Source organism: Argentina silus (assembly GCF_951799395.1).
Source record: "Argentina silus genome assembly, chromosome: 7".
Lineage (NCBI taxonomy): Eukaryota > Metazoa > Chordata > Actinopteri > Argentiniformes > Argentinidae > Argentina > Argentina silus.
In genome coordinates, this window is record NC_139661.1 from 23370608 (window position 1) to 23390607 (window position 20000).

At 49.0% G+C, this 20000-nt stretch overlaps 2 protein-coding genes across 2 annotated transcripts in view; one reads left to right on the forward strand and one right to left on the reverse strand.

The window, feature by feature from the left end:
- Nucleotides 1–3150: 3150 nt before the first annotated feature.
- Nucleotides 3151–9758, forward strand: LOC310806898 (secretory carrier-associated membrane protein 1-like; the record flags this gene model as incomplete). Its single annotated transcript, XM_083673181.1, has 9 exons — nt 3151–3264; nt 6003–6083; nt 7459–7566; nt 7936–8044; nt 8118–8246; nt 8610–8769; nt 8942–9043; nt 9205–9322; nt 9597–9758. Exons 1-9 carry the CDS (start codon nt 3208–3210, stop codon nt 9756–9758), a joined length of 1026 nt encoding a protein of 341 aa, XP_083529307.1. The 5' UTR covers nt 3151–3207.
- Nucleotides 9759–13403: 3645 nt separating this feature from the next.
- lhfpl2b (LHFPL tetraspan subfamily member 2b) overlaps nt 13404–20000 on the reverse strand; it is a 16835-nt gene continuing 10238 nt past the window's right edge. The window contains exons 2-3 of the mRNA XM_083673187.1: nt 16015–16638; nt 13404–15079 (exon numbers count right to left, since the gene is read on the reverse strand). Coding sequence (XP_083529313.1) covers nt 14823–15079; nt 16015–16426 — 669 coding nt within the window. The 5' untranslated portion in view covers nt 16427–16638 and the 3' untranslated portion in view covers nt 13404–14822. The remainder of the gene's footprint in view (nt 15080–16014; nt 16639–20000) is intronic.

The window sequence follows — 20000 nt, forward strand, 5'->3', positions numbered from 1 at the left end:
CTCACAGCACGTCTGAAGAGCTAACTCACAGCACGTCTGAAGAGCTAACTCACACCACGTCTGAAGAGCTAACTCACAGCACGTCTGAAGAGCTAACTCACAGCACGTCTGAAGAGCTAACTCACAGCACGTCTGAAGAGCTAACTCACACCACGTCTGAAGAGCTAACTCACACCACGTCTGAAGAGCTAACTCACAGCACATCTGAAGAGCTAACTCACAGCACGTCTGAAGAGCTAACTCACACCACGTCTGAAGAGCTAACTCACAGCACGTCTGAAGAGCTAACTCACAGCACGTCTGAAGAGCTAACTCACAGCACGTCTGAAGAGCTAACTCACAGCACTGTCTCCCACATAATACATCATTTCTGTTCCTCTACTTCCCTCATATTTACATTCTGTCACCTCCCAGCTAAGTCCATTTATCTGCCTCAAATACAAATACAACCTCTTGTCAATTGACTGCAGGGGTGATTTATGCAACACATTCAGACGTTTGTCAAGATAACGGCATATGTTGGTCACAGTTGCAGCATTAACATCCCATAATATCAACGCCTGCCTATTCATCCTTTCAGTGGCCTAAAATCACACTCATAGAGCTTAATGGGTCCTAATCACAGGCTAGCTTCTTATTCAGGTCCGAGATAAGAGGATAATTGCAGCTACGGCTTTTAACACTTGGTCCTAATGTGAACCACTGGAGGGGTTTGTCTCCCTCTCCCTCTCGCTCGCTCACACACAGTCAACAGTCAAGCCCACTCAAGTAATTAGAGTGGGAGTGAACTATCACACCTATCCAGTCTGGCCCTCGGCCTAATGACCATTTCTAAATGGCCATGACCAGCTGGTTAAGAGACTAATGTAGCAGGCATTAGCCAAAGCGGTTGTTTCCACCCTGACTCAGTCCAATCTCACCTCCGGGAGCAGAGAGACGAGGCAAGACAGGTCCCCCCTCTCTCTTTGTCCCCCTTGGTGAATTTTTACCACAAAAAGACAAACACACACACACACACACACACACACACACACACACACACACACAGTGTGTTTACCTTTCACATTCTTTAGGAAACAAAGCATGTCACGGAGGCTGGACCCCAGTGGTGCATTGGTCCTTATTAAGGTGCCATTAGCAGATTCAGATCCCCTCAGGGTCTCTCTGCAGCGCCTGCACAACACCCGCCATTGATTATTCATAGAGTCTGTGATTGGGTCCATTAATGCTAAATTAACGACGGCACTGATGTTCTTTTAGTGTGTGTGTGTGTGGGGGGGGGGTAAGGGGGGGGTGGGGGGGGGGGGGGGGGGTGGAGGGGGGCAGTGGACAAGGGGCCAGTGTGGGATTGCTATTGGTGCACGATGTTCTGTTTACAGGATTACACCAACCTGTGAGTCTTGGACTGCACATGTAATGGCCGGTACCTTTGCTGCACCAATGTGATGTGAACTCACCTAATTACATCTGTGGTAAAGACTCTCACTGTCAGCTGCAAACATGTTAAAACTGCTCCTACAGTATGAATGTGGTTTTACCTTGACAGGGATCGGTACTGAGGATGACAAAGCTGCTCTGGAGAGAATACACAGAAACTGAAGGCAGAAGTAGAAGTGTTAACTGGTGTTAACTGGTGTTAACTGATGTCTTACCCAGCCAGGTAGTACCAGCCAGGTTTTACCTATAGCATGAAAGGAGGCCTCCACTGTGTCACCTAAAGCAGTGGTTATATTGCCAGGTAGAATCTCTATTCGTAAAATACAATGACAAAATGGAAAATCGCCAGAATTTAATCAACAGGATATGGTCCACCCTGTCTAAGACTTTCACTCAACTCTTTTGAATTTGGGATACAATAGGAATCTAATTTGAGCTAATGGTGTCTACATGTTTAAATCACATTAACAGGCTGTCAACCGGTTTGAGATTCTCCACGTGGTCACCCTTCGTTTGGGGAATTATGGATGGAGATTAATTGACGTATGAGCAATAAAACCTGCTTGGTCAGGGCTCCCCCAACAGGACATCTATGGTAATACAGCCTCAAAACACAACTTCTTGACAAACTGTAGCCTGGACATACAGTAGGCCTAGGTTACACATTGACATGTACATACAAGGTAGTTCTTAGCATTGTAATGGAACAATTGAATTGGGGTGAAAGTAATCCTGTATTCTAGTGCAATTTCTATTTCGAGCTATTTGAGAAACATTGGCATGTTCGACCAACGGATGAGGATCATCCTTATTCTATGTTCAAACCTTGGTCAAGTCTGCCCTCTAGTGTTCAGTCAGTGGAACCTTTAGGTTTAAACAGGCATGGCTGGGCAAACACACATGACAGGTCTAACACGCGATTCACCATTATGAGTCTATTATATTACATTCTCCCCGGTTTGTTAAACATACATTTACCAGTTTGTTTTGATTATTGCCAATTAGACAATTAGTTAGTTTTTCTCTACAGAGGTTTAATCTATAAGGAGCACTCTTAACTACAGTGGGCCTTTTTATTTAGTGGTTTCAAAGAGAAGCAAAAAACAAAAGTAAAAGGTGTCCCCTGTCCCTGTCCCTGTCCCTCGTCCCTGTCTGACCCTGTCCCTGTCTGTCCCTGCCCTGTCCCTGCTCCCTGTCCCAGTCTCTGTCCCCTGTCCCTGCCCTGTCCCAGCCCCTGTCTGTCCCCTGGTCCCAGCCCCTGTCTGTCCCTGTTCCCCTGTCCCTGTCCCTGTCTGCCCCTGTCTGCCCCTGTCTGTCCCTGTCTGTCCCTGTCCCTGTCTGTCCCCTGTCTGTCCATGTCACTGTCTGTCCCCTGTCCCTGTCTGTCTCTGTCTCTCCCCTGTCCCTGTCTGTCCCTGTCCTTTGTCCCATGTCTGTCCCTGTCCTCTGTCCCCTGTCCTCTGTCCCATGTCTGTCCCCTGTCCTCTGTCCCATGTCTGTCCCTGTCCTCTGTCCCATGTCTGTCCCTGTCCTCTGTCCCATGTCTGTCCCTGTCCTCTGTCCCTGTCCCTGTCCGAGGTGCTGAAGGTGACGTAGCGTCGACTGGGACGTTGTGAGATCATCACACACGTTCCTGCCATTTTGCTGCTAGCTTGCTAAGGAACTGTCGCCTGAGACAAGACTGCAGGATTGGGAGACAGATCAGGGGTTGGGCCCTTCCCTGTAGCATCGGGGAACTTCATCTACACAGCTATCTGAAGACTACACACAATGTCCGATTTTGACAGCAACCCGTTCGCTGATCCTGACATCAGCAACCCCTTCCAGGTAGCCGGCTAGCAGACTGGGCTAGCTTCTGTTTCTCTAGCTAGCTGTTTCCCTTGCTAGCGGTTCGCAGCGACACCTCTCAATCTCCAAGTCAGCCTTCTTTGTTCTAGTTTACGGATTGCATAGGTAGCTAAAGAAATAGAGACATAAAGACAGCTAGGCTTGCTTGCTTGACTGACTGTTAGCTGTCAACATTGCTCTGTTGGGATCAGGTTCTCTAACTACGGCTAGCAGCAGCATGTTGATCCTGGTGTCCTGTGGTTAATGTCATGGCATGTTGGTGATGGTCTCCTGTTAAGATCATTTGCATTTCAAATACAATCGTCGAGGGCTACGTACAGGTAACCCTGTGAGGTTGATGGAAACCAGGGCTGAGCTGGTCTGGTTGTGCCAAAGCAGAGGGCAGCAAAACGACACATTACAGCTAATCTGCTCCTGGGTCCGTCAATGACAATAACAAAGAGCGGGCAGCTAGCTAGCTAGCTCTGTCCAGATTGATTATTTCCATAAGAATCTTGTGTTGTACTAAGACAGCAGAATGACTTGTCCGGGACATTGTGTCCTGTGCCTCAGTCATTCATTACAGAGAGAAGCACTGAACCGTGTAGGACGAGTCGGCTGGAGGTAGGGGAGGTAGGACAGTCAGCTGGAGGTAGGGGAGGCAGGACAGTCAGCTGGAGGTAGGGGAGGCAGGACAGTCAGCTGGAGGTAGGGGAGGTAGGACAGTCAGCTGGAGGTAGGGGAGGTAGGACAGTCAGCTGGAGGTAGGGGAGGTAGGACAGTCAGCTGGAGGTAGGGAGGTAGGACAGTCAGCTGGAGGCAGGGGAGGTAGGACAGTCAGCTGGAGGTAGGGGAGGTAGGACAGTCAGCTGGAGGTAGGGGAGGTAGGACAGTCAGCTGGAGGTAGGGGAGGCAGGACAGTCAGCTGGAGGCAGGGGAGGCAGGACAGTCAGCTGGAGGCAGGGGAGGTAGGACGAGTCAGCTGGAGGTAGGGGAGGTAGGACAGTCAGCTGGAGGTAGGGGAGGTAGGACAGTCAGCTGGAGGTAGGGGAGGTAGGACAGTCAGCTGGAGGTAGGGGAGGTAGGACAGTCAGCTGGAGGTAGGGGAGGTAGGACAGTCAGCTGGAGGTAGGGGAGGTAGGACAGTCAGCTGGAGGCAGGGGAGGTAGGGGAGGTAGGACAGTCAGCTGGAGGTAGGGGAGGTAGGACAGTCAGCTGGAGGTAGGGGAGGTAGGACAGTCAGCTGGAGGCAGGGGAGGTAGGACAGTCAGCTGGAGGTAGGGGAGGTAGGGGAGGTAGGACAGTCAGCTGGAGGCAGGGGAGGTAGGACAGTCAGCTGGAGGTAGGGGAGGTAGGACAGTCAGCTGGAGGTAGGGGAGGTAGGACAGTCAGCTGGAGGTAGGGGAGGTAGGACAGTCAGCTGGAGGTAGGGGAGGTAGGACAGTCAGCTGGAGGTAGGGGAGGTAGGACAGTCAGCTGGAGGTAGGGGAGGTAGGACAGTCAGCTGGAGGCAGGGGAGGTAGGACAGTCAGCTGGAGGTAGGGGAGGTAGGACAGTCAGCTGGAGGTAGGGGAGGTAGGACAGTCAGCTGGAGGTAGGGGAGGTAGGACAGTCAGCTGGAGGTAGGGGAGGTAGGACAGTCAGCTGGAGGCAGGGGAGGTAGGGGAGGTAGGACAGTCAGCTGGAGGCAGGGGCTCATTCTCAACTGGCCAGGGAAATTGCCAACCCATGTTTGGCCAAAGAGGCAGTCTTGATCCTCACAACACACACCTGAGTTTGATGCAATGTTTACCACATGTATTTACTATGCAGTCACAGTTTGTACTGTCAGGGAGTTTTCCTTTCTTTTGTCTTTAGAATGATAATTCAGTCACATGGAGGCTTGTCAGACTTAAAGTACTTGCATTGTGGCTAATTCACGCTTCCCAGCACACATGGACTGTGCTGTCCCTGTGCTGCTCGGTTCCTGTATGTCCAGATGATCTGGCTGGGGCCCGTAAGCAGAATGATCTGACACATAAGCAATAAAACGGCACCCAGCGAGCAGACTCAGCACCGCAATTCAGTCTATTCTCCCTCCAAGATAGTCAGAATGCAGGATGTAGTGTTATACATGCAACAGCCTCTCTAAATGACAGGAGGCCCATATCTTAAATCAACTCAGCAAGCTAGCTTGTTATCCGTGTATACTGCAGTATAGATGGCTCTGCTCTCTGTGTGCAGGATGCTGAAGCTATGACATCGGATGTGTAGTATACAGATCCATGCTGAATCTACTTGCCCTTGTGTTGTGTCCCTCCCAGTAATTGTACTGGCCATTCCCTTATCCCCCCCCCCCCCCCCCCCCCCTCAGGAGGAGGTTATTAATGGAACACTGAGAACATGATCTCAGATCAGATCTTCTCGTTGTCATTCTGAAGGCGTCTAACACAGACAGAGTAGGGTCAGGAGGTAGATCTCTGTTGGTGCTGGTTTCCTCTAGGAGGAAGAGCTGTGGTTGAGCCAGTAATGGTGTATTAGATAAATGAATGGATATCAGGCTCGGCTTGGCTCGGCTCGGCTCGGCTCGGCTCGGCCCAGTGCTTTCACATCAGTGTAGAAGAGGAAATGTAGATCAGGAGAGGATGCCACGAGATGTCACCACTATAGGATGATGAAGACATTGATTTTGGAGTGGGGGGTTCATTTGTGGTCCTAGTTCTCACCTCTCCTCTTGTTCCCCCCGCCCCCCCCCGTAGGATCCATCAGTGACGCAGGTGACCCAGATTGCCCCTCCTGGTGGTCTGGAGGAGTATAACCCTTTCACAGATGCCAAAACGGTGAGCTCAGTCGACATCATGCTATCCTTCACTGTCAAATACAGACGACTCCTCCTGCTAAGGGTACATAACATACATGTAACCTCTGTCTCAGGGCAGTGTAGTGCACCAGTCCTAATTAAAAAAAGACCCTTTCTCTAGATGTCTGTATTTGTCTAGTGGACTCACAACAGTCCCCAGCCAATGCACTTCTCAGTGTATTCTGGCTCTAATGTTTCCCCTCTGTGATTTACGACGGTTCTAGGAGTCAGGGCAGCATACACCAGATCATTCAAATAAAATCAATATGGAGCAGATCTATGACAGAGGAGGGAGACAGAGCTGGTGGGGTGGGGGGGGGGGGGCCTGATAAATACCCTGCTGTTCCCTGAGTGTATGAATATGACGATGGCCTTCAGTTCTGTTGTAACGTAGGAGGTGCTCCCTCTGACGCCCTCACCCTCACCCTCACGCATGTCTGGCTGACACACTGGATCAGGATCAGTGTCCATTATGTAGGTCAGGACCAAATCTGATGTCTGCTTATACTCTTGAGAGAGCACATTTAATCACACACACACACACACACACACACACACACACACACACACACACACACACACACACACACACACCACACACACACACACACACACACACACACACAGTAGTCAGTGTATCCAGGGAGTGCCGTACAGTGTGTGTGTGTTGAATTATGAATGTGGTTGTTACTGGTTACAGTAAAACCTCAAAGCCAGGCCTCTCTGCTCCACTGACCCCATTTCCTTCCCTGTTCCTCCTCTCCTCTCTCCTCTCCTTTCATCTTGTCCTTGTCCCACCTCTACACCTCCTCTCTGCTCCTCCTCCTCCTCTTTCCAGCACTCTCTCCCTCCCACCTCTACACCTCCTCTCTGCTCCTCCTCTTTCCAGCCCTCTCTCCCTCTCTCCGTCCCTCCCCTGTCTCCTACTGTGCTCTGACTCCAAGCCAGCCACACTGTCCTCAATCTAGCTCCAAACCCAGACCGTGCTACACCTGCTACACCTGCTACACCTAGCCTATGCTGACTGACAGACCACAGACCCTGCTACACCTAGCCTAGCTGACTGACAGACCACAGACCCTGCTACACCTAGCCTAGCTGACTGACAGACCACAGACCCTGCTACACCTAGCCTATGCTGACTGACAGACCACAGACCCTGCTACACCTAGCCTATGCTGACTGACAGTTATCCAGTCCTGTTCCCTTCATGTTTAGAGACAGTCTCCATGGTTTCACTGACAAATATGACTTTGACCCACAAGTCTAATAGTGTAAATGGTGTTAAAGTATCTAGTATCTAGTTATTTATTTCAATAATGGTTTGTATCTATATGTGTGTGTGTTTCTCTCAGGCCCCTCCAGGAAATGCCCCCAAAGCCGCCCCTGTGCCCAACACACAACCCGCCATCATGAAGCCCACAGAGGAGCCTCCAGCTTACTCACCGCAACAACAAACTCAGGTACAGTACAACTCTCTCTCTCTCTCTCTCTCTCTCTCTCTCTCTCTGTCTCTCTCTCTCTCACTCACTCACTCACTCCAAGTAACAGATATAGTACAAACCCATACACACTCACACACTCTCACACACACACACACACACACACACACACACACAATCTGAAATCTGTTTGCCTAACCCTAACCCCTTCAGCCTCAGCCCCATCAACTGTACACAGTAACCATATTAAACTGATGTACTTCACTATTGTGACCCTGACATAGCATGACAGGTCTATGTTAGAATAAAAGCCTACACCCTGTATAGCTGTAGGACCAGGCACTGTCACTGTGTGGATTATGTGTTTTAACGTGTGTGTGTGTGTGTTAGGACCAGGCACGTGCTCAGGCTGAGTTGATGAGAAGGCAGGAGGAGCTGGAGAAGAAAGCAGCAGAACTGGATCGCCGGGAGAGAGAGATGCAGTCCCTGGGAGCTGCAGGTAAGACACACACACACACACATACAAATACACACACACACACACACATTCTAACCTGTCTCTCTTCCCTCAGGACGTAAGAACAACTGGCCTCCTCTCCCAGAGAAGTTCCCCGTTGGCCCGTGTTTCTACCATGACATCTCAGTGGACATCTCTGTGGAGTTCCAGAAGACCGTCAGGATCATGTACAACATGTGGATGTGTGAGTAGGGAGAGAGGAGGAGGGAGAAGAAACCCCAGCCTGGTTTCAGGGCTGAGATGTACCCTAACTCATTCAATCAGCCAGTCAATCAATGGCTTCACATTTTGTTAATACTAATATATACAGTACCAGTCAAAAGTTGGGACACACCTTGCCAAGAGTGTGCAAAGCTGTCATCAAAGCAAAAGGTGGCTACTTTGAAGAATCTAAAATATAAACCATATTCTGGTTTGTTTAACACTTTTTTGTTTACTACATAATTCCATATGTGTTCCTTCATCGTTTTGATGTCTTCAATATTAATCTACAATGTCGAAAATACTGGTACTGTATGTATTTGTTTCCCGTTGTGTTTCCCTGTAGTTCACACCGGGACGTTGTTTGTGAACATGTTTGGCTGCCTGGCGTGGTTCTGTGTGGACGCGTCCCGCGGTGTCGACTTCGGCCTGGCCATGCTGTGGTTCCTGCTGTTCACCCCCTGCTCCTTCGTCTGCTGGTACAGACCCCTCTACGGAGCCTTCAGGTGACCATGGCAACAGGAACACACCACGACTCACATTCACAGCGACCGGCGGTGTGGCTGTACCGAAGGCCTCATGTTGGAATCTGTTGTGTTGATTTCTCTCTCTCTCTCTCTCTCTCTCTCTCTCTCCTTTCCTCCCCTTCTCTTTCTCCTCGTCTTTCTCTTCCTTTAGGAGTGACAGTTCTTTCCGGTTCTTTGTCTTCTTCTTTGTGTATATCTGTCAGTTTGGAGTTCACGTTTTACAATCTATCGGCATCACTGGCTGGGGAACATGGTGAGTTTTGTGTTTGTGTGTGTATGTTTGTGCCTGTGCGTTTGTGCGTGCGTGTGTTAGTGTGCGTGCGTGCATGCCAAGTACTCACGGTGTGTGTGTGTGTGTGTGTGTGTGTGTGTGTGTGTGTGTGTGTGTGTGTGTGTGTGTGTGTGTGTTGGCAGTGGTTGGATCGCTGCTCTGACTGGTCTGAACACCAGTATTCCCGTGGGCATCATGATGCTGCTCATCGCAGCTCTATTCACCGCCCTGTCAGTGGGCTCCCTCTGCATGTTCAAAAAGGTAACACACACACATACACACACACACACACACACACACACACACACCTCACTGCCCTTGTTGAACATTTGTCATGTTGTATTTTTGTTTGGCTCTTATTCTCCTCCTTTACCCCCGACATCTCCCTCTCCCTCTCCCTCTCCCTCTCTCCCTCTCCCTCTCTCTCTCTCCCTCTCCCTCTTTCTCTCCCCCTCTCCCTCCCTCTCTCCCCCTCTCCCTCTCTCTCTCTCCCCCTCTCTCTCTCCCTCCCCCTCTCCCTCTCTCCCCCCTCCAGGTACATGGTCTGTACCGCACCACAGGGGCCAGTTTTGAGAAGGCCCAGCAGGAGTTTGCTACAGGAGTCATGGCCAATAAGACCGTCCAGACAGCAGCTGCCAACGCTGCTTCTACTGCTGCCACCAACGCTGCCCGTGGAGCTTTCAAAGCCCAACCCTGAACACACACACACACACACCCTACACACACACACACACACACACACACACACACACACACACACACCCTACACACACACACACACACACGCACGCACGTACGCACACACACACACACACATACCCTACACACACACCTACACACACACACACACACATCTGCCCGGCTCTTAATTGATCAGTAAATGTCACTGATTGCCCAGATAATCCACACACCGCTGGTTCCCCAGGCGTGACGTTGTGTGTGACTGAGGGATGTAAACTAGCAGACTGGAGGACCCGAGTCGTGCACTTCTACCCACAACCAATCACCACCCCCGAAAACACAGCCCCCATGTCTACTGTCAGCTAGATCTGCTCTCATCCTCCCTCCACCCTCCTCCCTCCACCCTCCACCTACCCTCCCTCCACCCTCCTCCCTCCCTCACCCTCCCTCCCACCCTCCACCCTCCTCCCTCCACCCTCCCACGCTCCACCCTCCCTCCACCCTCCACCCGCCCTCCGCCCTCCACCCTCCACCCATCCTCCCTCCACCCTCCCACGCTCCACCCTCCACCCACCCTCCCTCCACCCTCCACCCACCCTCCCTCCACCCTCCTCCCTCACCCTCCACCCTCCAGAGAGACTCACCTCCACGTCCTTCTCTTTGGGTCTCCTGCTTTCACACTCCTTTGCTCACTCCCCCCTCACCCCCCCCCCCCCCCCGTCATAAAGAGAGTTGATCTGTGGAAGTAGACGTGTTATTGTTGACAACTAGGAATCCTCCTTCTTCCTTTTAAGGTCATATCTCTTAGCTGCTTCCTGCCTGTTACATACAGAGTAGAGTGTTCAATAGAGACAATATGATGATTATGTTTGCACATGTACTTCTCTCGTCATTGTCACATTGTAGCGCTGTGCGTGCGTGTGTGCGTGCGTGTGTATGTTTCTGTTCGGTAACTGTATGAGCTGATCATGTTGGTTTGATCACAGTGATGTCATAAGGCTCCTGTTGTCTCCCAACATGAAGTAGAGAATGGTATGGTCTCTCAGCTGCTCCCGGGCCTCAGTGGGCTGGCTGCCCCCTGCACTACCAGAGGGGTTGAAGCCAGGCCTCAGTGGGCTGGCTGCCCCCTGCACCACCAGAGGGGTTGAAGCCAGGCCTCAGTGGGCTGGCTGCCCCCTGCACTACCAGAGGGATTGAAGTCTTTGCTCTGGCCTCCAAGGGTTGCCCTGGTCTAAACCAACGGTAGTGTTTCAACCACCCATACTGGTTCCCACGTAATAGTTTTCAGGCACATATAGGGGTGCCCTAATTTGTTACAGGAGTGCTCCTAGGCAGCCCCAAAATGTCCACCCCGCCATTGCTCCTTCTCGGCATACGGTGTATGAAGCTGGGCTGGTCTTCCCTGGCTTACTGAAACACAATGGCATGAAGATCATAGCATGTTTAGATTCCTCAACTGCAGGTGTAGGATCAGGCTATCCTACCCCCAATTATAATCCTACACATCGGGGGGGGATGAGGACATATCTGACCCTGTATCAGAAGTAAGGGGGCAACTTCTACCTACTGTGTTTGGTTTGGCTTCCTCTGTGTGAGGTCAGAGGTTATTGCATGGCTGCAGGCTGTCGGTGTGGGTGCTTGGGCAATTCTCAAATGACGCCCTATTGTATAACTTCCTACTTCTGGCCAGAACCCCTTAGTGTGTCGACCCAAGAGGAAGCGTTATTCCCTCGTCATCTCTGAAATACCCCTGACCTCATCTCTATTTTAGACATACCATGTTTCTTTTGGTATGATTGTTTTGGTCCAGGTTTGGTCATTACACGGAAAGTGAGAGTTGAAGCTTCTCATACCTTATTTGGTAAAGTGGTTCTTGTCAAGCCGCTGTGAGCCTGATAGCCAATCAGCTGCTGTCATACGTTACGATGGTTTCTGGGAAAAGAACTCTGAAATACTAGACTGGAGAGAGAGAAAAACGACCTGTATTCTCTACATACGCCCAGAGTATATAGACTACGCCCTCTGTAGGCACACTGATGCATAACACAACACACCCTTTACCCCAAGGGTAGACAGACCACCCTGGGAGAAGAGACAGGACTCCAAGAAGGCCTTCTATCAGTGAACATCAACTATTTAAAAAATGACTAGTACTTAATTAAGCAGTATCTTACCAGAGGTGTTGAAAAAGGAACTGGATATTGACAGACAGACACGTCTACTGATGGTGACTACTGACACTGCATGCTTGAATGAATATCCACATACAGGACCAGCTGAGCTGTATGAATGATATTATCCTCACATGCGGACTGACTGATGTGTACCGTACGTGAATGGACATCCTTGTATGTGTGTGTGGAACAATGCGCTTGCTGTTTTGGAGATGGAAGTTCCAACTCAGCGTTAGGCTATCATTGGTTAATTTAATATATTTGTATTGAGCAGTATTCCGTTCTTGAAGAATTTTGTTTGGGAATTTTATTCATTGCACATGTCATATTTTATGTTTGCTTTTATTTATGGTGTCATTTGAATCCCTTTGGCATTGATAGTGTGTTATATGTTGTCCTTGTGTGTGGTTTTGCAGTTCCACATCATCCTAGCTTCAGTTAGCTCCTCAGTGTTCCGTGGCTGTTCTCCAGCAGGTTTGTGGTTTCAGACTGGACAAGCTTTGCCATTTAGACCTGTTAAGAATTTCCTTCAAGTTATTGTCCAGCAAAAACTACATTATCCTGTCAGTGTCCATGTGTGTATTTTATTTGACAAAATGTTTTGTCCTATAGACCATGTTATGCTTATAACTCCTCAAAAGCTGTGAGAAATCTACCAAATGTTCATAGATTTGTTTTTAAATCTTTTATTCACCAAAAACATTGGTTAATGTGTTCCCTTGGGGGGTAGGGGGTTATCAACATCAATTTATTTTATCAACAGGTTTAAACATTGTTGAATAGATTAATTGATTGGATGTTTTCAAAAGCCATTATGCTCTCTGAAACAGTGTGCAGTTTATTGATGTGTATGGCCAATTGGCCTTGAGTACAGAAACTGAGGTTGTGATTGAAGCTCTCTGAAACAAAATGATGTTTTGTCAGCCTGTGGTATTATTTTATTGTATCTGAAAACATGCAAATCTAAAAGGGATACTTGTATATTTTGTAAAGTTGAAAATGAGTTCCCCGTTGTCCAGAATCTCAACTCCCTGTAAAAAGATGCACTTCCTGTCTTGCCTTTGTCGCATGTGAAATAGTTTGAGTTTTGTATATTTATGGTATTAACATAAAATAAAATTTGAAAGAAATGCCCTCTCATGCTGTCTTCTCCAGTGTCTTCATGTGGTTCAGTACAGCGTTTGTTTGTGCGTCTCACCAACCTGATTACTATTCAGTTCTCCGAGGCTAGAACTTCTGGTTCTGCATCCTCAGACACCCACTGTACTTACCACACAGAGCCAGCAGGGGTCAGTGTCTGTCTGGGACATGGACTCAGGCTTCACTGTACAATGCAGAAAGAAAACACCTTTATCCCTCCTGACAGAGTCGGTAAAAGGTGCTCCTCTCTCTGCTCAGTTTTGCAGAACCTAGATTCAACAGCACGCTTCGAATCAGACACCAGACACAACGTTATCTAAAATCAAACAACAAGTGTATTTGTTCATTTCAGAATGAGTACAGAGTATAATTTCCTCACATCTCTCCCTTGTTACAGAACACCGGATGCACATACTGTATACAGATGATATTGTAGCAGCACACAGGCTGCTGGGGTCAGCCAGGCTGCACAGCAGAACATCAGCACTTTCACTTGTGACAGATCCAGATGAGTTGGAATCAGTCCAGATGAGTCAGAATCAGTCCAGATGAGTCGGAATCCGTCCAGATGAGTCAGAATCAGTCCAGATGAGTCGGAATCAGTTCAGATTCATCTTAACCAATTGAGATGAGTCTGATTTATATGTTGATGTCCTTTGCCCGGATACAGTTAACCAACTTTCCATGTTGTTAGTTTTGCTTTATGAAGACATCCTATTCCAATACATACTGTCCAATAGACTGCATCATACTGTTGATATCTACACATCAAAATAATATCACTTTTGTTAATATAACAAATACAGAAGACACACAGACACTCAATTTAACGTATTAAAATATCTATTCTGCTCCATGACTCACACTCACATGCACACTCAACACTACTACCAAATATTGCACAGCTCTCATCTACTCACTACTGTGACACACGTACACACACACACACACATATAGTACATACACACACACACACATCATGCTAAACTTACAGCAATAACTATGGCAACCTTGCAACACAAAACATACAAAATCACTAAAAAAACACAATAAGAAAAAAGCAACATGAAGTTAGGTACTCAGGCTAAAACAGAATACAGGCTGTTTTACCTCAGTGGCAAATTCCTCATATGAAAACACATTAAACCCTATGGCCAGACTTTTGTAGTTGCTTTCGGGAAACGTAGTTCACCTGGCATTTGGCCACAACAAATCCAAAGTTTAATCCAACAATTAATTAAATAGGTTTTGCCTTTGAACTGAACAAACCTTAGGCTAACGTATATGAACTTGGCTAATCTTTCTGCTGTACTTTGGCAATGACTGTAGAACATCTGTGCCAATGTCTAAAACCCTCAAAGGTAAATGACACCACATAAACACACACATGCAGAACATATGCCTTTGGTTGTGTGTGAGGTCAACGGTTGACACATCTGCTAGCATTCTGAGGGATTTTATAACAGTTGTTTATTGTCCTCTTCTGCCCTGGAGGCAAACCATGTACAGTAAATCAACCCTTCATCCCTGGTCTGAATGGGAGCTCTCTCTCTCTCTGACTAATGTTTTGTTAGTGAGAACAATCCACTCTTATTTTTCCACCATAGGCTTGTTTTGTACAAATGTTCAATGTCCCTACATAACATGAAGAAAAGCATGAAAAACATCATTCCTTGCTGGGGAAATGTGTGCTGGCTTCCACTACCAATGAGAGAGTAACTAGGCCCCAGGCGAATCCCCAGTGTTTCCTGGACACAGTCCCCAGGCTAGATCAGGCAGATCAGGCTCTTGCCCTCTACGATCTCCTCCTGGACCTTGTCGCTGGAGGTGGCGATCTCGGCTTGTGCAGAGAACACAGCACACAGGAATGCTGTGACAGTTCCCCCTATCGCCGTGTAGAACGCCCAGCCCAGAGAACACTGCCCTGGCCTATAGGGAGAGGCCTCTGGGCCGCAGTAACCAATCACCTTCTCTGAACCCCAGCCAGCAGGGTACAACATCAGACCCACCATCAGCAGCAGACCTGGAGGGGGTGGGGGTCGGGGGTGGGGGTCGGGGGGGGGGGGGGACAGTGGAAGACAGTCAGTGACACAATAACATCCAAATGTAAACACCTGGCAAGGACATGACTCACTGTCTGTAGGCAAACAGAGCTGACCTCATCTTCACACACACACACACACACACACACACACCTGTCATCAGAGGCTGTGAGTGTGATAGATGACCAGCGGGAAGCCAGCCTCACTTGGCACCTGGCCCACCTTAGACACCTCCCACTGTGATGTCACAGAACGCCTGATCACCAAGATCAAAGTGTCACCCAGCCAGACGCCTGTGTGTGAATCATTAGTCCTGACACACACCTGGGGGTCAACACACACGTTCTCACCCCCCCCCCCCCCCCCCCTCTCTCTCTGATCTGTAGACCACAGAACTATAGCCTGGCTAGCTAGCTAACTCACTCACAGAAATGAAAACACATTCATGGTTCATCATTTCATTGGTTCATTTTCACAAAGCTACAGTATGATACAACAACCCCTCCCTCCCCCCCCCCCCCCCCCCCGCTCTCCCATGACCACAGCTGGAACAAGCTGGAACAAACTTCCAACAGAGTGTTGGTGTTGGTGTTGGTGTTGGGAGGGCCACCAGGCGAGCGAGGTCTTGCCTCTAACATGCCTCTGAGCTCTGGGGATTGTGAGAGAGGTTCCCTGCTAGGCAGTGCCCCTCCCTTCCCCGGACCAGGATAAACCCTGGCATGTACTGGAACGCTCTCCAACGCCTCTGAAGACACACTCAGAGTTAACCAGGCGGGAGCAGTGTAAAAACCCTAGGCTGTACAGTCTAACAGAGCAAGAGGAAAAGGATGAGTAATGTCTCATCATCAAACTTTATTCGAGTTTTTTTAACATACGTGTGTGTGTGTGTGTGTGTGTGTGTGTGTCTTTGGCTCACCTGCTATCGCCTGCAGAAGTCCACACACGTTGAAGATGCTCTTCCCCAGGATGCTCTGGAAGCAGAGGGTGAACACCGAGATGCAGGCCACGGCCCCTAGCAACAGAGTCCCCGCCGCCAGGAACAACATGGCCGCCTGCCAGAAGCCGCTGGCCACCTCTCCAAACGTCCTGGCGTAGGGTCCACACGTCACCCCGCTTCCCAACGATCCCACGCGCAGACACCGACCGTACAGACCCAGAGAGGGGCGGTACTCCCCTGTCACCCCACGCGAGTCTCCGACGCCGGCCTCAGAACGAGGGGCACCAAGCAGCCAATCAGGGCTCATGAAGGCGATGAGCTCAGCGAAGGCCAGGAGGATGCTGAAGAGGGTCCAGAGCATGGAGCGGCATGTCACGATGACGTGACACATGGTGACTACGGTACACTGCCTTTTACAGTCTATGAAGAGGAAGGAGTTTACAGAGAGACTCACTTTAGTTTACCTCAGAAAGAAACTAGTCCACAGTAAAGGTCCAGTTTCTGAGAGACCGTGCAGTAGTCCTCAGGAGTAGTGCAGTAGTCTTTCCGCTGTAACACTCTGCTACAGCGGCCCGAAGCAGCTTCCTTCAGCCATGGTCTCAACTGGAGAATACACCGACAGACAGAGAGAGAGAGAGAGACAGAGAGGGAATGTCAGTTTGTATGACAGACAGAGAGAGGGAGAGAGAGAGATGGAGTCAGGGTATAGCAGTCCGTGAAGAACTGACCACATGTTGGAGTGTGAGCCTGAGATAGGGAGGGAGAGAGAGGGAGGGAGAAGAGGGGGGGGCCGCCCACGGAGGAAGTGTGAGCATGGACGGGTTGCTCAACAGCTCTGAATCAGCACTCTCTCTTCCTCTGTACTTCTCTGTCTCCTTCTTTGTCACAGCTGGAAGCCTACCAATGCGCCTAACCCCAGCCCCCTATTCATCACCCAGGAACAACCCCCCACCCTGGGGCAATAAATCACACAGACACACACACACACACACACATTCCCTTTCTCAGCTGGCTGAAGCTGTGAGAACTGCATGAGTAACAGTTCCAGATGTTTAAGTGATGGTGAGTCACATGAGTTAGTACACTACTGTACAGTGTTTGCTCTGGGGACAGTCCTAGTGGAGGACAACCTACACACTGTAAACACAGACACCGGTTTCACCTCCTAATCCACCTCCCAGCACAAGCCATCACGAAACATGTCTGTAGCTAAGTAGGACAGTGTTTTGTATTTTGAACACATGTCAGTACAGATCACTGCTGTGGGCTGTTTAAGCGTGAACATTTAAAGCATAAACATTTCACAATACATAGCATACCAGAATACCAACGCAAGGACATGCAGGCACAGGCAGGCACACTTCCTCCACGCTTAAAGCCCGGTTCCAATGTCAGACCTATTCCCCCAAAACATCCTCAAACTCCCTCTCTATAGGATCAGTCCAGTGGGCTAGTGAGGAGAAATGTATATATATATATAATATACGCCATTTAGCTGACGCTTTTATCCAAAGCGACTTACATTGCAGTGAGTTCATACATTTCAGTATATATGGTCCCAGCAGGAATCAAACCCGCAACCTAAGCGTTGCTAGTGCCATGCTCTACCAACTGAGCCACAGAGGACCATGTTCATGTTGCTATGTTGTGACCGTGCTGCCATGGTTACGGCCTGACTCATGTCCCCCAGGAAAAAGGAGGTTTCTCGGAAGTCTGGTATGATGTCATGATTCAGCATTATGAAACACAGAGAAAAGTATGTAGGTCAGGAGTTACACTCTCCCCAGAAGACCTCCCCGGCCACCAGCTACAGGACCAGGTCAGGAGTTACACTCTCCCCAGAAGACCTCCCCGGCCACCAGCTACAGGACCAGGTCAGGAGTTACACTCTCCCCAGAAGACCTCCCCGGCCACCAGCTACAGGACCAGGTCAGGAGTTACACTCTCCCCAGAAGACCTCCCCGGCCACCAGCTACAGGACCAGGTCAACTGTCCGTTGGAAGACCTCTGGGGTCCAGCTCTGAGGTGATGGACACAACTCCACTGGTTCTGTTCAGCAGTCACACACAGGACTATAGCACTATGGGACTACATAACTATAGGACTGGCCAACTTCACATCACTGGTGAATTGTATTACAAAAAAACCCCGAACACAAATGCCAAACAACCACAACACTGGGAAGCTTTGCTGAGGCAGAGAGAGAGAGAGTTTTATGACTTCTTCATAGACATTAATATGAGGGTTTGTTTTGTCAAGTAATTGCTTTTTATGGCAGTATCATTTTCTTAGTATTGAAATGAGAAGGCACCAAAACGATTATTAAATCATGTCAGTCAGACTGATGCCCAGGGGGGATGAGATTCAGTCTTTCATTTGGCATACACTAACAAAGGCACTCACATCTCCTCAAGATTGGGAATTAGTCCATCCAAACCACAGAGAATCGAGTCAATAAGTTGTTAGACTATGAGTCTACTCTCATATTAAAGTGTTCCTCATATTAAAGGGCTTCATTCTGTAACACACACAGACACAGACACAGACAGACACACACACACACACACACACACACACACACACACACACACACACACACACACACAGAAGGAGCAACTGGCTGGGTCGTAGGTTCCAGTCACAGAGGTCAAAAGGTTCTATAGATGACTGTTAGGGGGTCACAGGGACACCTGTCTGTACTCACCTCAGATTGATGGAGAGCAGACCCACCTCCCCCCACCCCCCCATGTCACTCTTTCACTCCCCCTCCTTGACGTCCATAAAAACTAACTACAGCTCTGGGAGCTCCTCTCAGGCACCATGACATCAGAGACAGACTCATATCCTACAGCACAGCTTACTCACCTAACACAGGGCCATGCATCACTCCAACCTACCATAGGCTACAATAACACCCAGCCACGGGCATGGACAGATGAGAAACACGGGGTGGAGGGAGGGAGGGAGGGAGGGAGGGAGGGAGGGATACGGAACGGGGTGAGAGGGAGAGGTCTGAGAGAGAGGAGATGAGGGTGTAAAGGCAACATTTCAAGTCAATGTTTCAATCCCCTGCAGCTCAAGTCTAGGACTGACTTCTAACCAGGGTTCAGAGGAACTCTTCAGGAGTCTACTGGGAAGTATCCCAGATATGGCCTCTTTCCAGGCATCAACTGTGCTTTGGCATGAGTGTATGATGAACGTTATCTGTGTGTGTGTGTGTGTGTGTGTGTGTGCGCGTCGGTTGGCTTGCACCAAATGGGCTTTGAGGAGACGCGCCTCTCCATTTAGAGCTTGACTCTTCATAGAGAGAACAGATCTCATCTTAATTATATATTAAGCATAAACACAGAAATAAAACACACTGTTTGCATCACAGTAATTACATGGCTTAGTGCCTAAACACAGTGAGTGTATTTGACTCCATTTACCAAACGCTGTCTATTTTCAACCCTTCTTCGTACGCTACACGAACCGCTAGATCCGTCAAACAGGACACAGATCAGATAAACAGGGCACAGGAAGTGACAACGTGCGTCAGACTACTGCTGATGCAGTACGCTGTAAAGATGTGATGCTACAGAACCAGTCAAAAGTTTGGACACACCTTCTCATTCAATGGTTTTTCTTTATTATTTTTATTATTTTCTACATTGTATATTAATATTGAAGACATCAAAACTATGAAGGAACACATATGGAATTATGTAGTAAACAAAAAAGTCTTAAACAAACCAGAATATGGTTTATATTTTAGATTCTTCAAAGTAGCCACCTTTTGCTGTGATGACAGCTTTGCACACTCTTGGCAAGGTGTGTCCAACCTTTGACTGGTGCTGTATGTGGGCCGCTTCAATCTCCCGACTGTACCACGGTTGTGCAGTGCAAGGACAGCACCATCCCAGGCTGCTGAGGAAACAGGGCTCTAAAAAGCAGGAAGTACCGTGACCTGGTCTGTTCTGTTCTAT